The 21,763-nt window shown below is 34.8% G+C and overlaps 1 protein-coding gene across 1 annotated transcript in view; it reads left to right on the top strand.

The window, feature by feature from the left end:
* The window catches only part of LOC136030251 (ryanodine receptor-like), a gene marked incomplete in the record, with an annotated part of 328,739 nt that overhangs the window by 135,686 nt on the left and 171,290 nt on the right, over positions 1–21,763 (top strand). The window contains 6 exon segments of the mRNA XM_065709092.1: positions 3,451–3,576; positions 5,101–5,525; positions 13,997–14,299; positions 16,216–16,574; positions 18,871–19,475; positions 20,884–21,179. Of these exon segments, the coding sequence (XP_065565164.1) occupies positions 3,451–3,576; positions 5,101–5,525; positions 13,997–14,299; positions 16,216–16,574; positions 18,871–19,475; positions 20,884–21,179 (2,114 nt within the window).

Below are 21,763 nucleotides of genomic sequence, written 5' to 3'. Positions count from 1 at the left end.
CTGATGTTTATGTTCTCCCTGTTTGTAATTTCTGCGGTTCATTATAAAGGTTTTAAACTAGTTGGTTTTCTTGATTTTTTTTTCTCACCGAGTAGGGCATATTTAGGCGTATTTAATAGTATTACAGTACCATTCTTTATAGGCTCTAGTAAGTTCAGCTTAGCTTTAAGTAATTGTAAATATAGTGATAGTAAGAGCAAGAGGAGGTAGTTGCACTATATGCTCCTGTTGGCTATGCATTCAAATAAAACTTATAAATAAATCATCATGTGATTTTTAGTATGTAGTTATCGAGTTTACTATTAGCTGTCAAAGTTCTGCTTTTTTTTGACGAAAAATTTTAAGCTATTTTTTGAGATTTTACAGTGCATATTAATGCTCCTACGCTATGATCAAAACAATATCAGTTCATCTCAAAGTTGGATTCATTTCCTTCAAACTAGAAAGTTATTTAAATTTATGTTTAAGCTTGGAAATGTAGTAAAAATATTGTGATTTATTTTCCACTGATGATGATTTTGAACCCAAATATGAAGTCACACATCTTATCACTTATGAAATATCTTTTCATTGTCAAGCTATCTGTTCATTTGATGCTGGCTTTGACTCTTTTGTCAACTACAGAGTGCTGGCTACGTAGCTAAATATGAAGTCACACATCTTATCACTTATGAAATATCTGTTCATTGTCAACCTATTTGTTCATTTGATGCTGGCTACGACTCTTTTGTCAACTATAGCGTGCTGGCTACGTAGCCAAATATGAAGTCACACATCTGATAACTTATGAAATATCTGTTTATTATCAACCTATTTGTTCATTTGATGCTGGCATCGACTCTTTTGTCAACTATAGAGTGCTGGCTACGTAGTCAAATATGAAGTCACACATCTTATCACTTATGAAATATCTGTTCATTGTCAACCTATTTGTTCATTTGATGCTGGCTACGACTCTTTTGTCAACTCTAGCGTGCTGGCTACGTAGCCAACTATGAAGTCACACATCTTCACTTATGAAATATCTGTTCACTGTCAACCTATCTGTTCATTTGATGCTGGCTTTGACTCTTTTGTCAACTATAGAGTGCTGGCTACGTAGCCAAATATGAAGTCACACATCTTATCACTTATGAAATATTTGTTCACTGTCAACCTATCTGTTCATTTGATGCTGGCATCGACTCTTTTGTCAACTATGGAGTGCTGGCTACGTAGTCAAATATGAAGTCACACATCTTATCACTTATGAAATATCTGTTCATTGTCAGCTTATCTGTTCATTTGATGCTGGCTACGACTCTTTTGTCAACTATAGAGTGCTGGCTACGTAGCCAAATATGAAGTCACACATCTGATCACTTAAGAAATATCTGTTCACTGTCAACCTATCTGTTAATTTGATGCTGACATCGACTCTTTTGTCAGCTATAGAGTGCTGGCTACGTGGCCAAATATGAAGTCACACATCTTATCACTTATGAAACATCTGTTCATTGTCAACTTATCTGTTCATTTGATGCTGGCTACGACTCTTTTATCGACTATAGAGTGTTGGCTACGTAGCCAAATATGAAGTCACACTTCTTATCACTTATGAATTATCTGTTCATGGTCAACTCATCTGTTCATTTGATGCTGGCTACGATTCTTTCGTCGACTAAAAAGTGCTGGCTACGTTTGGATACCCTCTGGCTATACATGGATATCAGTGTGTATCCATCATGATATGTTTGTTGTAAATGCAAGGACTCTTTCGTTTCCCTTGTGAATTCCCGTCTCTGATTTAACCAAACTCATCCATTATGTACCTATGCCAAAATACTTGAATTTATACTTGTGATATACTATTATTATATTAATGATTTTCTGTTTTATGTTTTCGTAAATTATATATGGAATGTGTGGATCAAGCAACGAAGAAGTAAAATTAGTCACAAAATCGTCGAAGAAAAGTGGGATTGGCCTTATTACACTCTGAGAGAGTGGTTATATGCTTTATTTTACCTTTCTGCAACCGTTTAAACGTTTGCTTTAGGTTGTGAACAGGCTATCCTAATTATCTAGGTGTTTTTCAAAAAGAACTCGATAACTAGTTTCACCTCAAAAACTTCCGAAGCGATTCTACAGTTTATCGATATGATGGGCTTTGGTCTATTTGCGACACAAAGACAATTGCTGTGACCCGGGCGACTATAGCTAATTGATAGATAGATAGATAAGTGTATTTCAAAAGCCCAAGGGCCATATACATACAAAAATATAAATATGACATACATCTATGTTGGAAAATTATATCCTTTATGGATATAACTCCTTTCCAAAAGTTTTGTTCACTGTTGGCTTTGCGTATCTGCGGAGGTTGCAGACTCGAACTTTGAAATGAAAAGACCTTACTCGGAAACTAATTACAATAATGCAGAAGGGGTTAATTGGAGAATATTAAATTTATTTGAATTTGTACTATCTATATATATAAAAATAAGTTGTCTGTGTGTCGAGTGACGTCATGTTTGTGTGTCGACTGACGTCATGTTTGTCGACTGACGAAATTACAGACCGGGACATCGGGACGCAAATGACGACCGGGACATAGGGAATATAAATGACGACCGGGACACTCAAAGAGAAAGCGACCGGGACACAAGGAATGTTCGATTAGCAATCACCATCAACAAAGCACCGGGACACAAATGACGACCGGGACACAGGGAATATAAATGACGACCAGGACACTCAAAGAGAAATTACAGACTGGGACACCGGGACACAAATGACGACCGGGACACAGGGAAACAACTACAACGGGGACGCCGGGGGGCAAAGGGGGAAATATAAATGACGACGGGGACAGAGGGAATGTTCGATTAGCAATCACCATCAACAAAGCTCAAGGGCAATCATTAGAATAATGAGGTATAGATCTGAATACAGATTGTTTTTCCCATGGACAATTATATGTTGCATGTTCAAGAGTCGGTAAACCTGATAATCTATTTATATGCACAGACAATGGGATAGCCAAGAATGTTGTATATTCGCAAGTTTTACGTAGTTAAAAATATATATATATATATATCTATATTGACAGGTGGGACACAGGGACACAACTACAATGGCGCGTAACGACTTACGCGTGCCGGGGGGGGGCTGTTGGGGTGGCGCGAAGCGCCACCCCAACAGCTAGTATACGATATAAGAAAAAGCTCTGGCACGTGACCACTATTGTTAATACACCGCAAAACCTAAGATTAAAACCCAAGGTATTATTTGGAACTGTTACAGGATATTATAACCACCTAAGGCAAGTTTAATCTCTACAGTGGTTCTGCTGAATTTTGTATGAATTTATTTTCTATATTCAAATCCTAAGTTTTTTTAAGTTGTTATTTGGGTGCTAGCTTATTTCTTTTGTTACATTCCATCTAGTACTAATTCAACTTTTGTTAGATATGAGCCGTCCTTTTGACGATGCAGTTGAATCAGATGAAGTCATGGTTAATGGAGTGAGACATGAAAAGTCGGGCACATCATACAAGCAGCTTTCCCCTAACGAAGATAAACCAGAAAGACCAGGTTACATTATCCTTTTCTCCTTAAAATTTTCAATTTCGGGCAGGTATTTTTGGTCAATATACAATTCCCAGAAAAATAAAGGAATTTTTGGCCAATCATTTTAAAATTTGTTGAGAAACATTCCATTACAAAATTAGTTTTAAAAATATTTTACATTTTTAAATTGTTTAAAACAGGTTCTTATTTTCTGTAAATTTCTATGCAACATCATGCTTTTTCAAAACTTTCAATTTTCTAGAGTTTTAAAATTGTTTCTTTTTTTCAATCTTAATGGTTGTTTGCTCTAGTAAGCAGAGGAATTTGTACCGCTGCTAATTCGTTTGTTTTCAAATATACCTTGACCGCTAAAATACACTGTGGAAAAATCTGGTGAATTTTCTTTATAAAGAACATTTATAATAAATATTGAAATAATCGAAGGCTACTTTACTGTTAAAACTGAATACCAATCATTACAAAATCAACTTAAAATAGTCCAATCGATTTTTGAAGTTGACCAAAGTATTTTCAGGGTTATAAATTTTTTATTTATATATTTTAATTTGCCAAAATTTTAGAAAATTAGCTAAAGTTTACGAATATTTTAGATATTTCCTATTTTGCTATGAGGAGCATTTTCAGGGTTATGATTTATTTTAAATTCAATAATTGAAGCTGTTTTTTTTCAAATTTTTCTAAATATGGCAAATTCAAAAGTTCTTTTACATATCATTCACATTCTACTGTGAATGTAATAAAATATACCACTCAAAAATAACGAAACAAAAATAAAGTTTTACCGAAAGAATAATGAAGTAATTTATATTAGATTCTTTGGAGATTTTTAGAACTAAGCCAAGAAAAAAGTGGGATCCTCTCCCCCGAAGCTAGTTGAATATACCCACCCTAAGGAAAAAGTGCAACATGTCTGTATAGGAATTTTATTGCTCTTTTTGGACGTGATTGGGCGTCCATGAATTTGGTTTTAGGTGACAGCATTCCACTCTAGTATACAAGTTTTGTTTTACTGCTTTCGACGTTAGTAATTCAGGTAAAAACAAAAACGATTTTGTGACGATTAAGTAAAGCTGCATATGGACATTGAATGAATGAATAGATATAAAGTCTTAGGGATTCTCATTTTTTGACGCTTTTAAGTAAAAAAAAAAGCAAAGAAGAGTTTGGGCCAGACTTGTCGTTATTTAGAGAAGTTTTCCAGTTTTTCTACTGGAAAACTTTTATTCATTAAAAAAATATTCTATATCTTTTAGTTGATTGAATTCCTCTTACATTCTTTTTATTTTGTTTCCTCTTATTCGCCCAATGGGTATTGTTAGTGATATAGTCCGAATTTTATATTTGCTATTTTATTCGTGAATATGGAAATTAAGTGTGGTTCCTTGGCATATTTTTCAAATTCACTTGTTTTCACATCTTACAACTTTGATTCAACGATTATCAGTATTCCGGAAAGAACATTTTTTTGAAGCTGCTTAATAAATGTTTTGTAGTTTTCTGTACGTACAAAGAGCATTTTTCTTTCAGTTCGTGGTATGACTCGTGCAGCCAGTGAAGTTGATTTTAATCGAGGTCAGCGAGATAAATCTCGAAAGGCTCAGACTCCAGATCCAACAGATAAGTCAAAACGCGGAAAATCGCCATTTAAGTTTCTTTCTAAGTTAAGAGAACCATCATCTGATAAAAAATCAAAAACACCAGAGCCTAATGCAGCTCATACTGTAGAAAAATCCTCCAGGTTCCCGTTCAGTGTTGAAAACAAGCTGCAGAATATAAGAGGAAGATTGCCACAGGACTTACGCCTCCCTTTGGCAAGAAAAGGTGCAAATTCATCTCCTGCTATGCAGCAAAGAGGTCCTCCAGTTGAGCCAGATGAGTCAGAGTTTCTTGATGCTGACTGTCTTAAATTGATGGACGAGTATTTCTACGGCGTTAGGGTTTTTCCCGGTCAGGTTGGTTTTTTACGCTTTAGGATATTTTTAATGAAATACTTCAGTTCCCTTTACCTATGGGTATCTATTTAAGCACAGATTCTTAACAACCTGAATATTATTAGTTAATTGTCGATATTTTTAATGTAAAACGTTTGGTCCTTTTTTCTATGGTTGTCTATTTTGGCACATGTCCTTAGACGTCCTTAACAACCTGAATGTCATTAATTAGTTGTCGAAGTTTACTAGTACTCTAGATGATTCTCTTGATAATAATTTTAGTTGATGTTTTAGAAGCGTTTGACACTTATAATTATGGAATCAAGCGAACCAAATTAAAAAAATTGTACTATTCTTGGGAACACCTTTCGACTTTTGCGTATTGCTTTGACTATCGGAAGTTTGTGTAATAAATTTGTAAAAACGTTTTCCGAAATAAACTTTTGTCAAACAAAATTAATAAGTAATATCCAAGTCTGAAACCAGCAGAAATAAAATCATCCAAAGCTCAAATTTAAGAAAATAGAAACTGCTATGAATCCATACAAACCTGCAGAAACTTATTAGCAATAGAAACTAAAACCATTAGTCAACTTACACTTCAAATAACATATACTACTGTGGACTGAATGCTTTCTCTGTTTTCTTTACATTCTTTTTGTTTTCATATGATCTATCACTCAGATAATTATTGCGCAAGCCCCATCTCCTCACTATTAAACATAAAGCTTTATCACTAGTATTCCTAGCTGCAGTCCTAACTTTCTTCCCTAAGACACCATCAGCAAGTTCACAAACTGTTTTCGTAAAATAATTCCATCCATCTTCCACATTGTCAAATTTTGAACTCCAGTTTAATTTTCAACTGTTTCTGAAAAGTTTCTTTCAAAATCTCATCCTGTAGTCTATTAACATCATAAGTTCCCGGGAGGTAGTTACTCTTCCGAATTTTCAACTCTTAGACACTAGCAGATGGTGATATTTACTTCTAACAGCAATAACAGCACTCCTATATGCTCTAATATAGTTCATTGATCCTGCCAGTCTTCATTTTACAATAACGTGATCAATAAGGTATGCTGTCTCACCATCAAGTGAATACCATGTTAACATATGGGCCATTTTATAACCAAACAACGTATTTGTTATAGCTCAATTGTTATACCAACAAAATTGCAACTGTATGGTGCCATTGCGGTTTTCTTTTCCTACACCAAATCTACTTAGACTAGGATACCATCTGTCCCTATTTCTACCGACCTGGGATGTTAAAATATCCTAATAAAAACACCATATTTCTACCTGGGGTCCTGTCTATTTGCTTCTGTAACTGCAAGTAAAATTCATCTGAATCACTAGTATCTGTTTCAATTAACTCTACAGGGGTATATACTACTATAGTTGACACCTTGGATTTTATAGTCATAAAATGAGCGATTAGTATTAATATTATTAATACCTTCCCAGCCTAAACAAGACTTAGCAGCTTCCTTATTCATCATGAGGCTTACCTCTTTCAATGTACCCCATCATTCCTGCATCAGTAAACAAATTCTACATCACCTAATGTCATGCATCCTACTCTTTGGATATGTGTTTCTGAAACTCCTAATTTTCTCCATTCGTCAGTCAAAAAGTTGAAACGATAATTCTTTTTTAACGTCAGAACATTCCAAGTTCAAATTTTCATGTTCTTTAAATCATTGAAGTTATTTTGGCCTCAGGAAAAGCAATGGTCCTGAATAACACTGCAGGACGGTGACCATTGCATCTTCTCAAGTCTATCCCGAAGTGCTTAAGCTGGCTTAGAGCCTGACAGCAAAAACTCCCTGGGACATCCAGTATGAAGGGAGGCTTTGCACAACCCCAGTCCTATTTTTGTCACAACATGGTTTTCAGTACTTGGAGATGCTCTTCCATCAGTCAGAGTCGAAATCTTCCACTGACAGTCTCAAGTCTATTGCTTCCAACTTATTATATATCTATACCTACAAACACTATACTACTACGGGGAGGCAACCCATAGTAGATAAATTAGCTAGGAAAAGATTTTTCAGCCTGAAAACAGCCACCAAAACAGACCAAGCCTAGAAGAATTATCCATTAAATGGAATCCTGTGTTAATTATGTGTCGTTTATTTAAATACACTAACCCTTTTATGAAATTAAATTGAAAAACCAAGTTTGTCAACTAAAAGTAGGAACCTAAATTAAAACTTTAAATAAACAAAACTTTTCAATATGTGATGGGGCTTCCCCCTCTTAAGCCCCTCTCTCTTTACGCTAAAGTCTGACTTCTTTCTCAATTCTTTAAGAAAGACTTCATAAAAATTAGGGTCGTTTTAATTAGAATAAAAGGCTTTGTTAAAGCAATAGAGACGTTAGTTTAATGAGCAAGGGATTTAGGAGGGTGCAGCCCCAATCATACATGGACTAAGTTTTGTCTGTTTCAATGTTGTTCTGTACTTTAAGTTGAAAAACCTATTTTTAAAAATTTTAATTTCTGATCGTTATTATCCCGGAAAATCCGGCTTCCCCAAGATGGTTACAGGCACCATCTCCTCTCCTCACTCTGTAGCCACCGTCACTTTCACAACAGGTGGTAGGAAGTAAAAAAAAGCTTATTATTCTTATTAACCGGCCATTGTGTTTCAGTAGTCGCTCTTAAAGAATTAAGACCAAAAGTCCAAAATTTAGCGTAAAAAGCAAAGTCTTGAGGAGAGGTAACCCCTTTCATACACTTAATAATTACTGTCCGTTTAAATTTTGATTTTCTCCTTATTTTTAGTTGAAGAAACTTTTTTTTAAATTTAATTTCCGACCGTTTTCAATAATACCGTGAAATCCGGCTCCCCCCTCCGTGAAAAATTCCTTGAAGTTCCTTTATCCACAGAAAAATTCCACCATAGAAAGTTATTTTGACGTAAAAGTACCCTCCCCCCCTCTTCAGGCTGAAAATTCCGCCTAAAAATTTTTTTGCGGATTATCACGCGTGAAAAATTTTTCTTATCGCATTTTCATTTGAAAGAGGTTAATCTCTGGTTGTTTTTAAAATCATGTCGGTAATCCCTCCCCCTTGGTGGAAAGTTTTCGCAGCAAAAAGTCAGCAAATTGTATTTTCCAGCAAAGCTTTTTTTTCTGGGGGGAATGGAGGGGTACAAAGGAAGTTTAAAAACGCATCAACAATGTGAAATTGATATTTATTTCCTTACGATTTCTGGGAATATTTCTGGTCTACGCTGTTATTATGAAAGTAAAGAATAACACTAAACCCCAAAACGAGCAGAATTTATTCCGTACAGCAGGAGGACTGTCCCTTCCTCCTCCACACCTCCACCTCAAGGTCGCAGAAACTTTGGAGTGTGCTCATTGAATCAGAAATTAGGAGTTCTAGTCCTTTTTTTTAATCCAGAGGGATTAGAGACCAACCAGCCGCGGGGGATGGTATTTTCTAGGGTGGGGTTCCGCGGGGGGCTGTTTTCTGTAGGATGTTTCCCGTGGGGGTATGATCTTCACGGGAGGAGGGGTATTTTCAGGGGATTAACGCCAGCCATCGAAAAAGGACAAGCAACGAGAAGAAAAAAAAGACCGCTAGTATCTTTAGATGCGTCAAGCTAGGAATGTTTAATACCGATTAAAACTAGAAAGGAACACAAACGTCTAACAATAAGAAAAAGAAGAAGAGGTGGGGAAAATAAGAATTACTCATCAATAAAACTAAAAGTAATTAAAATCGAACCTCCATCAGGCTGGACTATTATTACCTGGATGTGACTGGAGAAGCTTAAATACATTTGGTTTGCCTTTTTCGTTCGGGAGTGGGAGGGGGTGCCAGTTGTTTTTGGTTTTCTTAAAAAATAACATTGTTTTTAGTTTTTTGGTTTTCTTAAAAAATAACATTGTTTTTAGTTTTTTCATCTTTTCTTGCACTGTTCTTGTTGTTCCATTCTTCTGGTTTCGTATTGCTTTCGTCTTTATTCTTTTGTTGTACTAATATAAATGAATAAACAAATTCTAAAACGAGTACAGCTAAAATTGAATATGCAAATCAAGCTTAAAACGAAGAAAAGTATTTTACTATTGTAGCATATATGAAGCCCAAAACGAACATAAATTAAACAAACGATCAAAGCAAACAAACAAACAACTTGTACTAATATAAATGGATAAATAAATTTTAAAACGAGTACAGCTAAAATCCAATATGCAAATCAAGCTTAAAACGAAGAAAATTATTTTACTATTGTAGCATATATGAAACCCAAAACGAACATAAATTAAACAAACGATCAAAGCAAACAAACAACTTGTACTAATATAAATGGATAAATAAATCTTAAAACGAATAAAGCTTTAATTAAACATACGAATCAAGATTAAAACGAACAAAGATCACTACAAACAATATTATGGGCACTGCCTTCTTCCCTAACTCTAAAAGTCTTAACACTTAGTGTGTCATTGGCGCTTTACTGAAAATGAGTTATATTACAAATAATTTCTTACTTATTTATTACAAAATTAAAAATAAAAATGAAATCACAGTAAAATTAAATTTTGAGATGATGGGCTTTTCAGCAGCTGATACCATTATATTTCAAATATTTAGTTTAAACTTATTTCTTCCCAAAACCGTTCACGACCAATTTAGTTTCACTACGAACAAGAATTTAGGTAATGCCTCATTCTCTATCTGTAAAAATCTAAAACCTACTACGTCGTTGGTGCTTCACTGAAAGTGAATTATATTACAAATATTCTACTTTCCATTTATTACAGCAATGAAATGAAAATAAGATTACGCTATTCAGATTTTACTTATTCAATTTTATTGATTACAAAAAAGAATTTTACTTTTTAGTTTTATTTATTTAAATATAAATAAACCTTTAGCCTCCTTATAGTATATTAAGCGCTAAATGCATATTAAATGCGTTCAATACCTTATGGGAATTGAATGTTTCTTCTTGTACTATAAAATATGACATTCAGATGTCTACGGGTACAGAAATGTTAGCCCACTTCGCCACTACAGGTGTGGGCAATTCTAACAGATAAGAAGCTGGACATGATCCATGAATTTAGGTACCACCTGGGTTTTTAGCTTGTTGGTAAAATGCGTTCTGACTATAGCTGCTTTAGGTTTCAAACCAACTTCCGAACAAAAAAAAACAAAAAAACATTGAAATATTTGAGTCAAGGATCAGTATAAAAAAAATTGGCCGGTCAGGATGTTTGTCCTCATTGACGTCCCCTTGGTCCAATCTATGTGCTTAAAAATTTCAAGCCCATCATAGAAAAGCAATTTTTGGCCCATCTGATCGAAGACAAAGAAAAGTACCTTTATTGGTTTTCATGAGTTAATACAAACGATGTTTCTCTTTTTTTTTTTTTCATTGAGGCCTCCTTGTTCCTGTCTACATCCCCGTAAGCTTGAGGTCAATCGGAGGAAAGATAATTTTTTAGGGTATTTTTGTGCACCAAATTGATGCAACCCTAATTTTTCAAAAAATGTTGGTCTTCCGCGAAGTCTGCCTGACCCTGTCTACATGCCTTGTAAGTTTCAAGCAGATCAGAGTTATAAAGTACTTTGGGCCCAAATTCGGGTGTCACGAATCAGTACAGCAAAAGACATTTTCAATTTCATATTCTGAATATGGGGCCAACTGGCTAAGGGACATAATGAACCTGACTTTGATATTCAATCCGATCGTAAACGCGAAATTTGGGTGCGCGTTTTTGGCTGGTACGAATCTGATAGTCTTCTAATCTGTAATGAACAAGGCATCCTATTAAGAACTTTTCGTCCAGACTCGTTAATAATATTAGGTCAATTATTTCTAAGTCACTTGGTAAGCCGTCACAGATCTGCGATTGAACAATAGTCTCTTGAAAGAGTGACTTCTTATAGTGACCGGAATAACTTATATTTTTGGTATCTGTTTTCTTACTGGATTGAATTAACAGTATTGTTTGTGCATTAATATTAGGCTTAGTTTCGGGTCTCATTTTTTTTGAAGAGGGGAAAGGGAGATATTACCCCAGCCAAAGTTTTTATTATTAAGGTCCCCATGGTTCAGGGAGTTACGCACGTAAGTATTAAACCTATGAAATCCTATATTCTTTCCTCTTATTGCTTTTCTCTCCCTGTGAATAGCTTTAGGTCATCTTGACCCAAGGAACTAAGCCAATCGAACATAAAAACAAAACGTTTTGGTTTTTTTCAAACCCTATCTTGGGTGAGCCTTCCTACACCACTCCTTGAAATTTCACCAAATTTCTTCCTAATAGTTGGGAGACATGACAGGTAAAGCAATTGAGAACTCAGACGCACATTGCGCATTTTGATGTACTCAGGTATGCGGGTCAGGAAACTTGGAAAATTTAGCCTAGGGAATAATCTGTGCCCTGACAAAGTTACAAAATTATTATATTGTAGCAATTCTTTTCAGTATTTTGCTGCAATATTTGATAAAACCTTAAACTTCCTGAAGCATATTCAGTCGATTTTCTCTGAAATGCATCGTTATTAAAGGGTTCTTAGGTATTGAAATCATGTTTTGCTATGTCGTCGATTCCAAGCTAATATATTGTCTTAATCTGTAAGGTTTTCTTTGTAAAACTTGGCAATTCTAATATTAAACAACTATAATTGTCACTAGTAAGTTAAGAATAGCTACTATTGAATAGTAACCATAGTATTTTAGCTAAGCTTTAATTATGAATGTATCGGCATGATTACAGACTTGCTAGAGTTCTGCCATATCTGCTAAAGGTCTGCTGTTTCTGCTTTTTGTAATCGCCCTTTTCTTTCCTAATTATGTTGAGCCCATTCCTTGAGATCTTGTCCCGGGAATAGATAGGTGGGCCTTCAGTAGGCTTCTAAAAAGCTGTTGTTACAGTATATATGAGCTATTTCCGCTTTTTTGCGTAAATTCTTCAATAGCCAACTCCTATTCGTCGTTGGAAAATCTGCAAGACAAGATGTTGTATTTCCGTCAACTTTCAAAGCCTTGAATCGATCCAAGTGACAGAGGAGGAAAGGGGGCTCTAAATTATGGTCTTAAGCACTTTTACTTAAAGGGGACATCGGATCTAAATCCAAACCAAACATGATGAGAAGTAAAAACTCGGCTTATGGTTTTGCCTTTTTATTACTTGCACATGATCAATCTATGTGGGAGTAAAGAGGCTATAGGTATCGAAATCTCTTTTTCATTAGTCTTACTACTTGGTGGGATTTTCTTGGTGGGATTCAGCAGCTAAATAGTATTTCAGTTTATCTTATAGACATTGTCGCGTCTTCAATTGTTAACCGTGGTTCCCTATTGTTGCAACAATTTGTGGGATCTTGGCACTGAGCATTTGGTTGACTTTTAACATTCTGACGTAACTTGTTGCAATTTTCATGTTATTTAAACTATTGAAATAATTGGACCTTCAAGAAAAGAAAACAGGGAAGCTTAGAGGACCACAAAGCCTCCTCCAATCTTGCTTACAGATCATAATTAGACAAAAAGAAGTCACCAGGAACTTCAGTTGAATGGAGATTTGTTGCAAGTCTGGGATTATCTTGTTTAAGTACTTACAGCATTTTCAAAACTTGGCGGCGAATATCTATCAACATATATATTTATATATATATCTATCATTGGCCTATTACCATGGATTTATATATTTCTACATGCAAATATTTTGTTGCAGTGGAGGAGGCAATCCAAATTAAAAAATTATAAAGTAAAAAAATTGCTAGGAGAGGTTTAAAAGCCAGAACGCAAAACCACGATCATCTATTCAAACTTCAATCTAATGAGTAATTAAGTTACAGCTAATTAAGTTACAGTTTCCTCTAGAGGTCTAAGTTGACAAACAACTTAAACTCTTTAAACAACTTGAACTCTGCAAAATTTGTTATCGTGACTCTTGTTAGATGAGCTTGTGAAAAGTCCAACCTGACCTCACTAACATACCTCGTAAGCAGGATTTTCCTTGTAGAGCTGAGGTCGAACTACGAAGCTCAGAGAAGAGCAGTGATCCACATTACTGGAACATGTGCATTGTTTATGTTCAGCCTGCTCTTCGTTGGGGACTTTGGAGATGACAAAAAGAAGTTCGACCACAACTGTCACAAGCACGTCTCCATAATTGGTTAATTTGATGAAAGCTGGTCCCTTATTAGTAATAGATCCATTTTCCCATCCCCTGAAATGATATGACAGAAAGGGTTTACCGCTGTCATGACCTCAGCAAAGAATATTTTTTCCACTTTGACAACCTGATAGAATAATTATTAATAAATCAATGATGCATCGTCAAATTTAGATGTTTGTTCCTAATATTTTTTTTGGGAGGGGGGAGTAAATCCCACTTTTATATGTTTTCTTGCACCCGCAGCTTAAGACTTTATAGTCTATAATAATGATTGTTCTAATTAGTTCGTCAGGCACGCTTAATAATAAATATTATAATTTTAATTTTGTGTTTTTTTGAAGGATCTTGCTCATGTGTACATTGGATGGGTGACAACCCAATATCATTTGGCTGATAAGACATTTGATCAGACAAAAAATAGAAAAGTGACCGTAGTTCATGTTGACGAAGGGGATCATGTTGTGGAAAACATAGAACGTAATACATGCTACATGCTCCGAGCAGATGAGCTTTATAATGAAGTAAATCAGGATTCAAGCAGCAAAGGAGCATCACAAGGATCATTTATTGGATGTTTCGTTGATACAGCTACCGGTTTTATAACCTTTCAATGTGATGGTAAAGATACTCGTCACAAATATAAGGTTAGCCTCTTTTTTTGACTTTTCATGGATTTTGTTTGGACTTGCAAATTGTTTTAATTATCAGTACTTTTGTTGGCGTGGAAGGGTTCAACCTCACAAATAAATTGGCTAAGCTTTGTTTGATGCTCATTTGAAGAAATGGGTGATTAAATGACTTTATCAACTAGTAAAGTGTCTTGATCCTTATTAATAAGCAACACATTACGTTAAAACTTCTAGAAACACACGTTTTAGTTAGGAATCATTACTTTTATGTTTTGGTGGAGAGGCTTAGGCTAAAGAAGAAAATATTTTTTGTCAGGAAACCGTCAGATTTTTTTTTTTTTTTTTTTTTTTGTATATTGCAGAATCATGTACATTACATAATTTTTTTTTCCAGGCTGACAGGGAAGGGGGAGTGAGAGGAGATAAATGTCGTCGAACCGCCTTTGTTTTGAAAAGCTAATAAATAAAACGATGTGTAATTGTGTGGGCTATTGAAAATGAGTATTTAAAGACCTTGGAAAGGAAAACTTGGTACGAAAAATAAAACTTTCCTTTGCAAAATGTTGCATTAATTATTTTTAATTTAATAATACTTAAATAAAGCCTTTTCGTAAGACAGATTGATTCCATTTTGCTAGCTGAAAGAAAACGTCCCCTTTTTCTTCTAACTTAACAGTCACAGAAATGCACTTTGTATTAGGATGATCCTTTTGTATTTGAGAGTTTTTATTGTAACTCGGGGAAAACTGGATTTTATAAGGCAATTTCAACATTCCGATCTGTCAAGTCTCACTACTTAGTGTTATTATCTTTTTCAATTATCCAGGGAAAGGTCGCTCATAGATTACAAAGCCAATTAATATTATTAAGCTAAGAAAAATTTTTTTAGCGGCTAATTTCTTGGTTTCGGTGTTTTCTGGCCTAGGAGTTTTCTCAAGGTTGACACAGTTGGTTGCGAAAGACATATTACTCTTTGTCCATCAGATTTTAGATTATTGCCCGTAGTTGTTTTTGTTTACGTTTTTACCAGACAAGACTGATTCTTATGTAACTAGTTTAACTAGTGTTTAAAAATTCTTTTGAAAAGGAGGGAGAGAAGTTTGGTTCCTATGTAACTAGTTAAACTAGCGCTTAAAAATCCATTAAAAAGGAGGGTGAAAAGTTGGGTTTTTACGTAGCTAGTTGGATTGGATTCTAGAAGAGAATTCTTTTCTCTATTATATTTTTTTTTTATTCTAGACGCTATTCTTAAGCAGCATGATCATTCTGTATGATAGTAGTTCAAATTCTGATTTTAATTAATAATTAATTACAGTGTACAGAAACTGTCCAATTTTGTTGTAGGCTATACTTTATGCTTTGTGAAGTAGTGTACGAATGTACAAACGCACGCAATTTGACTTTCGGAGCTAAGAAACATAAATTACCAGACATATCAAACAGATTTCAATGTAGTTACTTTTTGCCATAATTTGGTAGCGCAACAATCTCTTTTGGTCTTAAGGGAACAATTTTTTTAGAGCTCAAAGGCGTTTGTATTTGGGACAAGTGTAACCTTTGACAATTTCTGAAAAGAAAGGCTAACGTTTAATGCCATCCATGTGGGGACTATGAACAAAGTTAAGTAATGAAACTACATTTTTGCAGATATTCAAGATCTAGGATGCTACTTTTGACGTTTTTTTTCTAAATATTTTTAGTTAGAAATACATTTTAATATGATAATAGACTAAATTGATTTGTCTGAAATGTGCTGGTTTATCCTACTTGAGAGAGAATCAAAATGAAAAGAAAAAGAAAGAAAGGGAAAAAGGGAGAGGGAGAAGGAAAATGTTTGGAAAATGGACTGTTAGTGATATTTTTTTAGTGCCTTCAGCTGCTTAATGAATCATAATTGTTGTTTTGACTTTAATGTATTTTGAAAATTTCAGATGGAGCCGTCAACGAAACTGTTCCCTGCAATATTTGTCGAGGCAACAAGCAAGGACATGCTTCAATTTGAATTAGGTCGAACACAAACTACTCTTCCACTTTCGGCAGCCATTTTGCAAAACTCGGAGAAGCACCATACGCCTCAACTTCCGCCAAGGCTGAAAGTTCAGTGCTTACAGCAGCATCAATGGGCACGCGTACCCAATGAATCACTTCGTGTTCATGCCCTCAAATTGTCAGACATCCGAGGATGGTCTTTGCTATGCGAAGATGCAGTCTCAATGTTAGCACTACATATTCCAGAAGAAGATAGAAGCATTGATGTGTTGGAACTTATAGAGCACGAAAAGCTTTTGAGGTATTTTCTTGCTTTCTATTAGTACTGGTATAATAAGCTAATTACCACGGATGACCTGTTATCTTGAATTCCGATATTTAATTCTTACAAAATCTGTTTTTAATTTCTCCAAATTATTTTTGGTGTTTTGTTTTTACTATCATATGTAAGATTATTTTAAGTATGCGTAGATGCTGCTGTACCCCTTAGTCCCTCCCTCTTCACCTTGAAGTTTAGCCTCTATAAAAAAAAATTCATGAGAAAAGGGCTCATTTAAGTATGTTCATTTTTCAAATTAAATCAAATTTTCCTAAATAAGAGGAATGCTATCACATATTTTAGGCCTTCACGGTTTACAAATAAGCTCACAATTTTGTGATATTATTCATGAAAAATTACGTTCTCGCAAAAAGAAGGAGCTGTCACCAGTCTCATTGTAAGTATTGCATAGATAATCCTAATAAATTGATCCAAATGAAGGGAGATTAGGGTATCTCCCCCTTTCCGTATTTACATTTATTAGAAGCACATCTAATGGCATCAATAACCTCCCTGTAGTAACTTAAGAGCTATTTTACAATACAGTATATTAAAATTAGATCGTGCACGCCTAGTGGTGTATAGGGCAGCAACTGTTGACTTCCACTTAGGACAACCCTGAACCAGAGACCACAGCTCATTGGTGGATGATCATAATACTCTTGCCCCATCTTCAAGGGAACGACCAATAGTGGTTCACTCTTCCAGAGGACTACAGCACCAAACGTAATTGGGAAGTCGTCCCCGTCTCTTTCGAGTCAGGTAGCCCCAGTAACACTGCCTTGTAAGTCGAACTTTCGTCGGTTATTTGAAGTTGCTTGGTAAGAACCCTGATCCTTGTGTTGGGTACTCTATTAGCCCAAAAAATTTAAAGTATTCCTCGTAGGTAATTGTTCTCAAACTCAACTAAGGGTTTCTCTACAGCTCTAGACAGACCCCGGGATTTACATACATAGATTACTATGGTGATAATGTTGCTATTGAACAGGCGCAGTTTCAACTTCAAAGAGTAATTGCTAGATCTCCAAACACTATTTAATTGAGATAATGTTTTATAAGAAAGTTTTATTTTCAATGAATTGTATATATGTTTAGAGACGAATATGCCATCACGTACCAGTACGATCTCTTAAAATGGGAGGATATTTAAATATCTGCGAAATAGTTCTAAGACAATTGGCTATCTTAAAATTTTGTTCGGTAAAATTTTGGCCATACTCGAGAATGTTCCTTTGCAGCGTAAAATGGCAAATAGTGTGAATTTAGCCGGGCATGATCTTTAAATTCTTCGGAATCTGCATTAGAGGTCTAGATTCTTGTTTGAATGAGCCCTCTTCAAGTGACAATTCGTCTCGAGAAAAATGCGAAATTCTATGAGTTTGTAGATAAGAGCTTGAAACCTTTGTCCTAGGATTCTCTGACTTGGGTAAACCTTTGTCCTAGGGGTAAATTTAGGTAAAATATAGTATAGTGAAAGATATACTATGGTCAAAAATATTCACTATAATCAGAGGGGGGGTCCGAGCATCTTTCCTGAGGGAGGAGGTACAGTTTGAAAGTGCAATATTCAGCCGGCCACATTGAATTTTTTTTTCACGGACGAGTTCTTCGAACTGATGTCAGGGAAGAAAGGGACTTTCCCTATCACTTCCACCTCTCCTCTTCCTTGTATTTTGGTATGATTTATGGTTAAACTCTAAAACTAGTCATTGAACTTTAAATTTTAAATTATAATTAAAGATCCGATTGTGACTTTGGTTTCCAATTTTTTTTTGAAATTCAAATTTACAATCAAATTTATAGGTAAGAACTAAAGTTTCTTAATGGAATGTCAAGCAGAATTGGCTGGAGAAAAAAAAAAAACGCAGTACGACGGTGAACACTGATTCGAGAACCCTTTAGAATTCGTTTAGATTATGCAAACATAATTTGACCAAAATTGCGTAACAGTCCTAACGGAACTCCCAAATTCAAACAGCCTAGCTACTGAAAAGGCCGGTCTTAACAGGCTTTTCTTGCCGGTTTTTTTTCTCATTTTTTTTCAAAAAGTTCAAACTTAGTAATAGTGTTGCAAATAATACATTAAGTAGAAGCAGAAGTTTGTCAGTAGGAGAGAATTTCGGGCGATATGTTTTTTCAGGATTTTAATGTTTTAAGAAACCTGTTGTATTTATTTTTGTACTCTACTCGTCTAATATTGTATTAATTTACTTGTTGAATAATTTAAAAACTTATATAGATTTTAGTGTTAATTTTTATTTCTAATATTTTCTTTCAGCTTCCATTCGCATACGTTGCAGCTGTACTCAGCTCTGTGCTTTCAGTCTAACTTTCGAGCTGCACACATAATCTGTTCTCACGTTGATAAAAAGCAATTACTGTATGCAATTCAGTCAGAGTACATGGCTGGCCTTCTACGATCTGGTTTTTATGATCTTCTTATATCCCTTCATCTTGAATCCTTTGCAAATACTATGGAGGTAAACCAAAATGAATATATTATCCCATTATCACCACAACTGAAAGAAATTTACTCTGTCGAAGCCCAGCAGCATAGTTTGAGTTCCCTTCTATTTGAATCTGTTCGCCCACAGATGAAAACATCAGAAATTCATGATGTTGTTGATAATATTGAGAATTTAAGCTCTCCAATATTCCCCTTTGAGGCTGTGAAGGTGTTTACAATGTCTTCTCTAGAAACTGCAGTCAAGCTTAATCAAGTGCACAATAGAGATCCAATAGGAGGTAGCAATGAGAGACTATTTGTGCCTTTATTGAAAGTGTTGGATAAGCTTCTATTATGTGGAATCCTTGATACTGAAGATATTGAAAGGCTTCTAAGAATGATTGATCCTGAAGTATTTGACCCAGAGTTTGATGAAGGTAAGATCTATTTCTTTCCTGACATTAAGATCAACATTTAAGCACAATGTTTAAAATTATTATCAAAAAAGAAAGCAAAATAGGACAGAAATTTGTCGTTTCTTAGTGTTTTTGTTGGTTAATCTTCAATCTAGTACCTTCTATACGGACGTTGCTAGTATGTATTTTTCTAAGTTAATGGGTGCCTACATATAAAGGTAATTTGGTGTGCATGTTTGTTTTTAGATTTTTTATTTTTTTATAATAACGTCTTCAATGTAAAATTTTGAGATTGATGAGATGATTAAACATTAAAAAAAAAATCTCATTGAGTACCCACATACCAGACACAAAGAATGATCACCTAATCTAAGTGGATTGGTTGATAGAAAAAATGTACATTTTTGAGACTTCAAATCCAAACTTTAAAAAGGCATGTTACAAAGTCACTCTTAAGTACGAAAGAATAATTTTACATTTTTTTTCAGCTAAGTTTACTTTTGTTTCTTTGTTTTATGTGTGTTTATATTTTGCATGTTTCAATATCTCTTATAAAGTTGATTCGTTATTACCTTTAATTATGATAAAAAGCTGAATATGTTTAGCCGTAAGGTGATATACGAGATTTAATAATAATAGTGAAAAAAAAACTGTACACCACTGTATAGTGTGTAAAATCAGTCATCGCTTCTTGCTTTGACTAATTTTGAACATAAACAAACAAAAAAAGCACAAATAGGAACACAACTCAAGGGATTGGCCAATGATTCCTAGGGCCTTTTCTCACTCGATATTTTCATACTTGCGAGGTAGTTGCCAAAAAGTGTTTGCTAACCTATTCTCAAAAAGGAGGATTAGCAGGGTAATGTATGTTAAATCCCACTTTGATCAACCGGACATCTATTGCCGTGGTGATCCTCTCTTTGAGAAAAGCCCATTAAACGATTTTAGACGTTTGTCTCAAAAGTGCGCAAATGTCAGTGACGATCTTTGTCTGCGACGATAACTAAATATGATCGAAATTTTGAATGTGAAGATGTCAGTCATTAGTTCCAAAGAAGGTCTGTTGATCTTTTTTTGAATTGCTTTTTGCTTTATTTACTATAATAATAGATAAACTAAATATGTACGTTACTGCGCAAGGAAGACTAAAAAACCCTGATGATGGACGACTGCAATCCTCTGAATATCAATCATTAACAAAATTGATTTTAAAAAATGAACTGCAACAATCTCTTTCAGTTAACCACTCATACCAAATCTTAAGAATTTTTTTTTTTATTTCTTGTACCTTTTAAATGTATATAAGTCATTCATTAACAGGACTAAGATGTTATGCTCAATTAACTACGTAGAGTGACTAAAGTCTTTAAATTTTGCTTAAATCACGCTGAGTTAAACTTTAGATTTTTCTTATTTTTTCTTATAGTTGGAAAAGATGAACACCGGAAAGGTTTGCTTCAGATGAAGCTTGCTGAAGGCTGTAAGTTCAATTTGTGCAGTCTAGTACATCACTTGTGTGATATTCAGCTCCGTCATCGCGTTGAAAGTGTAATTGCTTTTGCTCATGATTATGTTGGTGAAGTCCAGAGTGATCAGTTAAGGAGATATATTGAAATCAAGCAATCAGACTTGCCATCTGCAGTTGCCGCTAAGAAGACTAAGGAGTTCAGATGTCCACCAAGAGAGCAGATGAACGTCATCCTTGGGTTCCGTAACTTAGAGGTAACCGGTTTAAATTATTAAACACAATTAACTAATTGGTAAAGAACATGATAAAATGTATTCCTGATAAATGATTCTGTAGTTGACAATACTGTTATCAACATTTAGTACTGTCCTGTTAGAAAGTCTTTTTTCTCTCTTAATGGGCATTTACAATTATTTAATTAATACACAATACGTTATACCTTTGAAACTTAACTGCCCAGAAGATAGGGTCGACAAGGGAACTCCTGCCCCATCAGTTCATCAATGAAATGTAAAAATTGTGGCGCAAAGTTCCATCATAACTTATGAATTACAATACCCTCTTAGGGGCCAAAACCCGTTTAAGGTAACATGTCACTATTTCAACGCTCTATATTCCGTTTGTTGCTCCCCGAAGTCTTATATGGCTTTAAGTGAAAATGTTAAGAAACCCATTAAACAGAACCATCGAACACTCAAAAAATGTGACACCCCACAAATGGCACTAATTGTGACATGAGCTGTCCCAAACTGTACAAATGACCCCTCAAAGTTAAAACAATAGTGTTTAGCTAGTGAAGTCCATGCTGTCCTATGTTTTTTGGGGGGTTTGACAGGAT

Source organism: Artemia franciscana, chromosome 8 (assembly GCF_032884065.1).
Source record: "Artemia franciscana chromosome 8, ASM3288406v1, whole genome shotgun sequence".
Classification (NCBI taxonomy): Eukaryota; Metazoa; Arthropoda; class Branchiopoda; order Anostraca; family Artemiidae; genus Artemia; species Artemia franciscana.
Note: the sequence above shows the minus strand (reverse complement) of the source record. Positions and strands in the feature narration are given on the sequence as shown.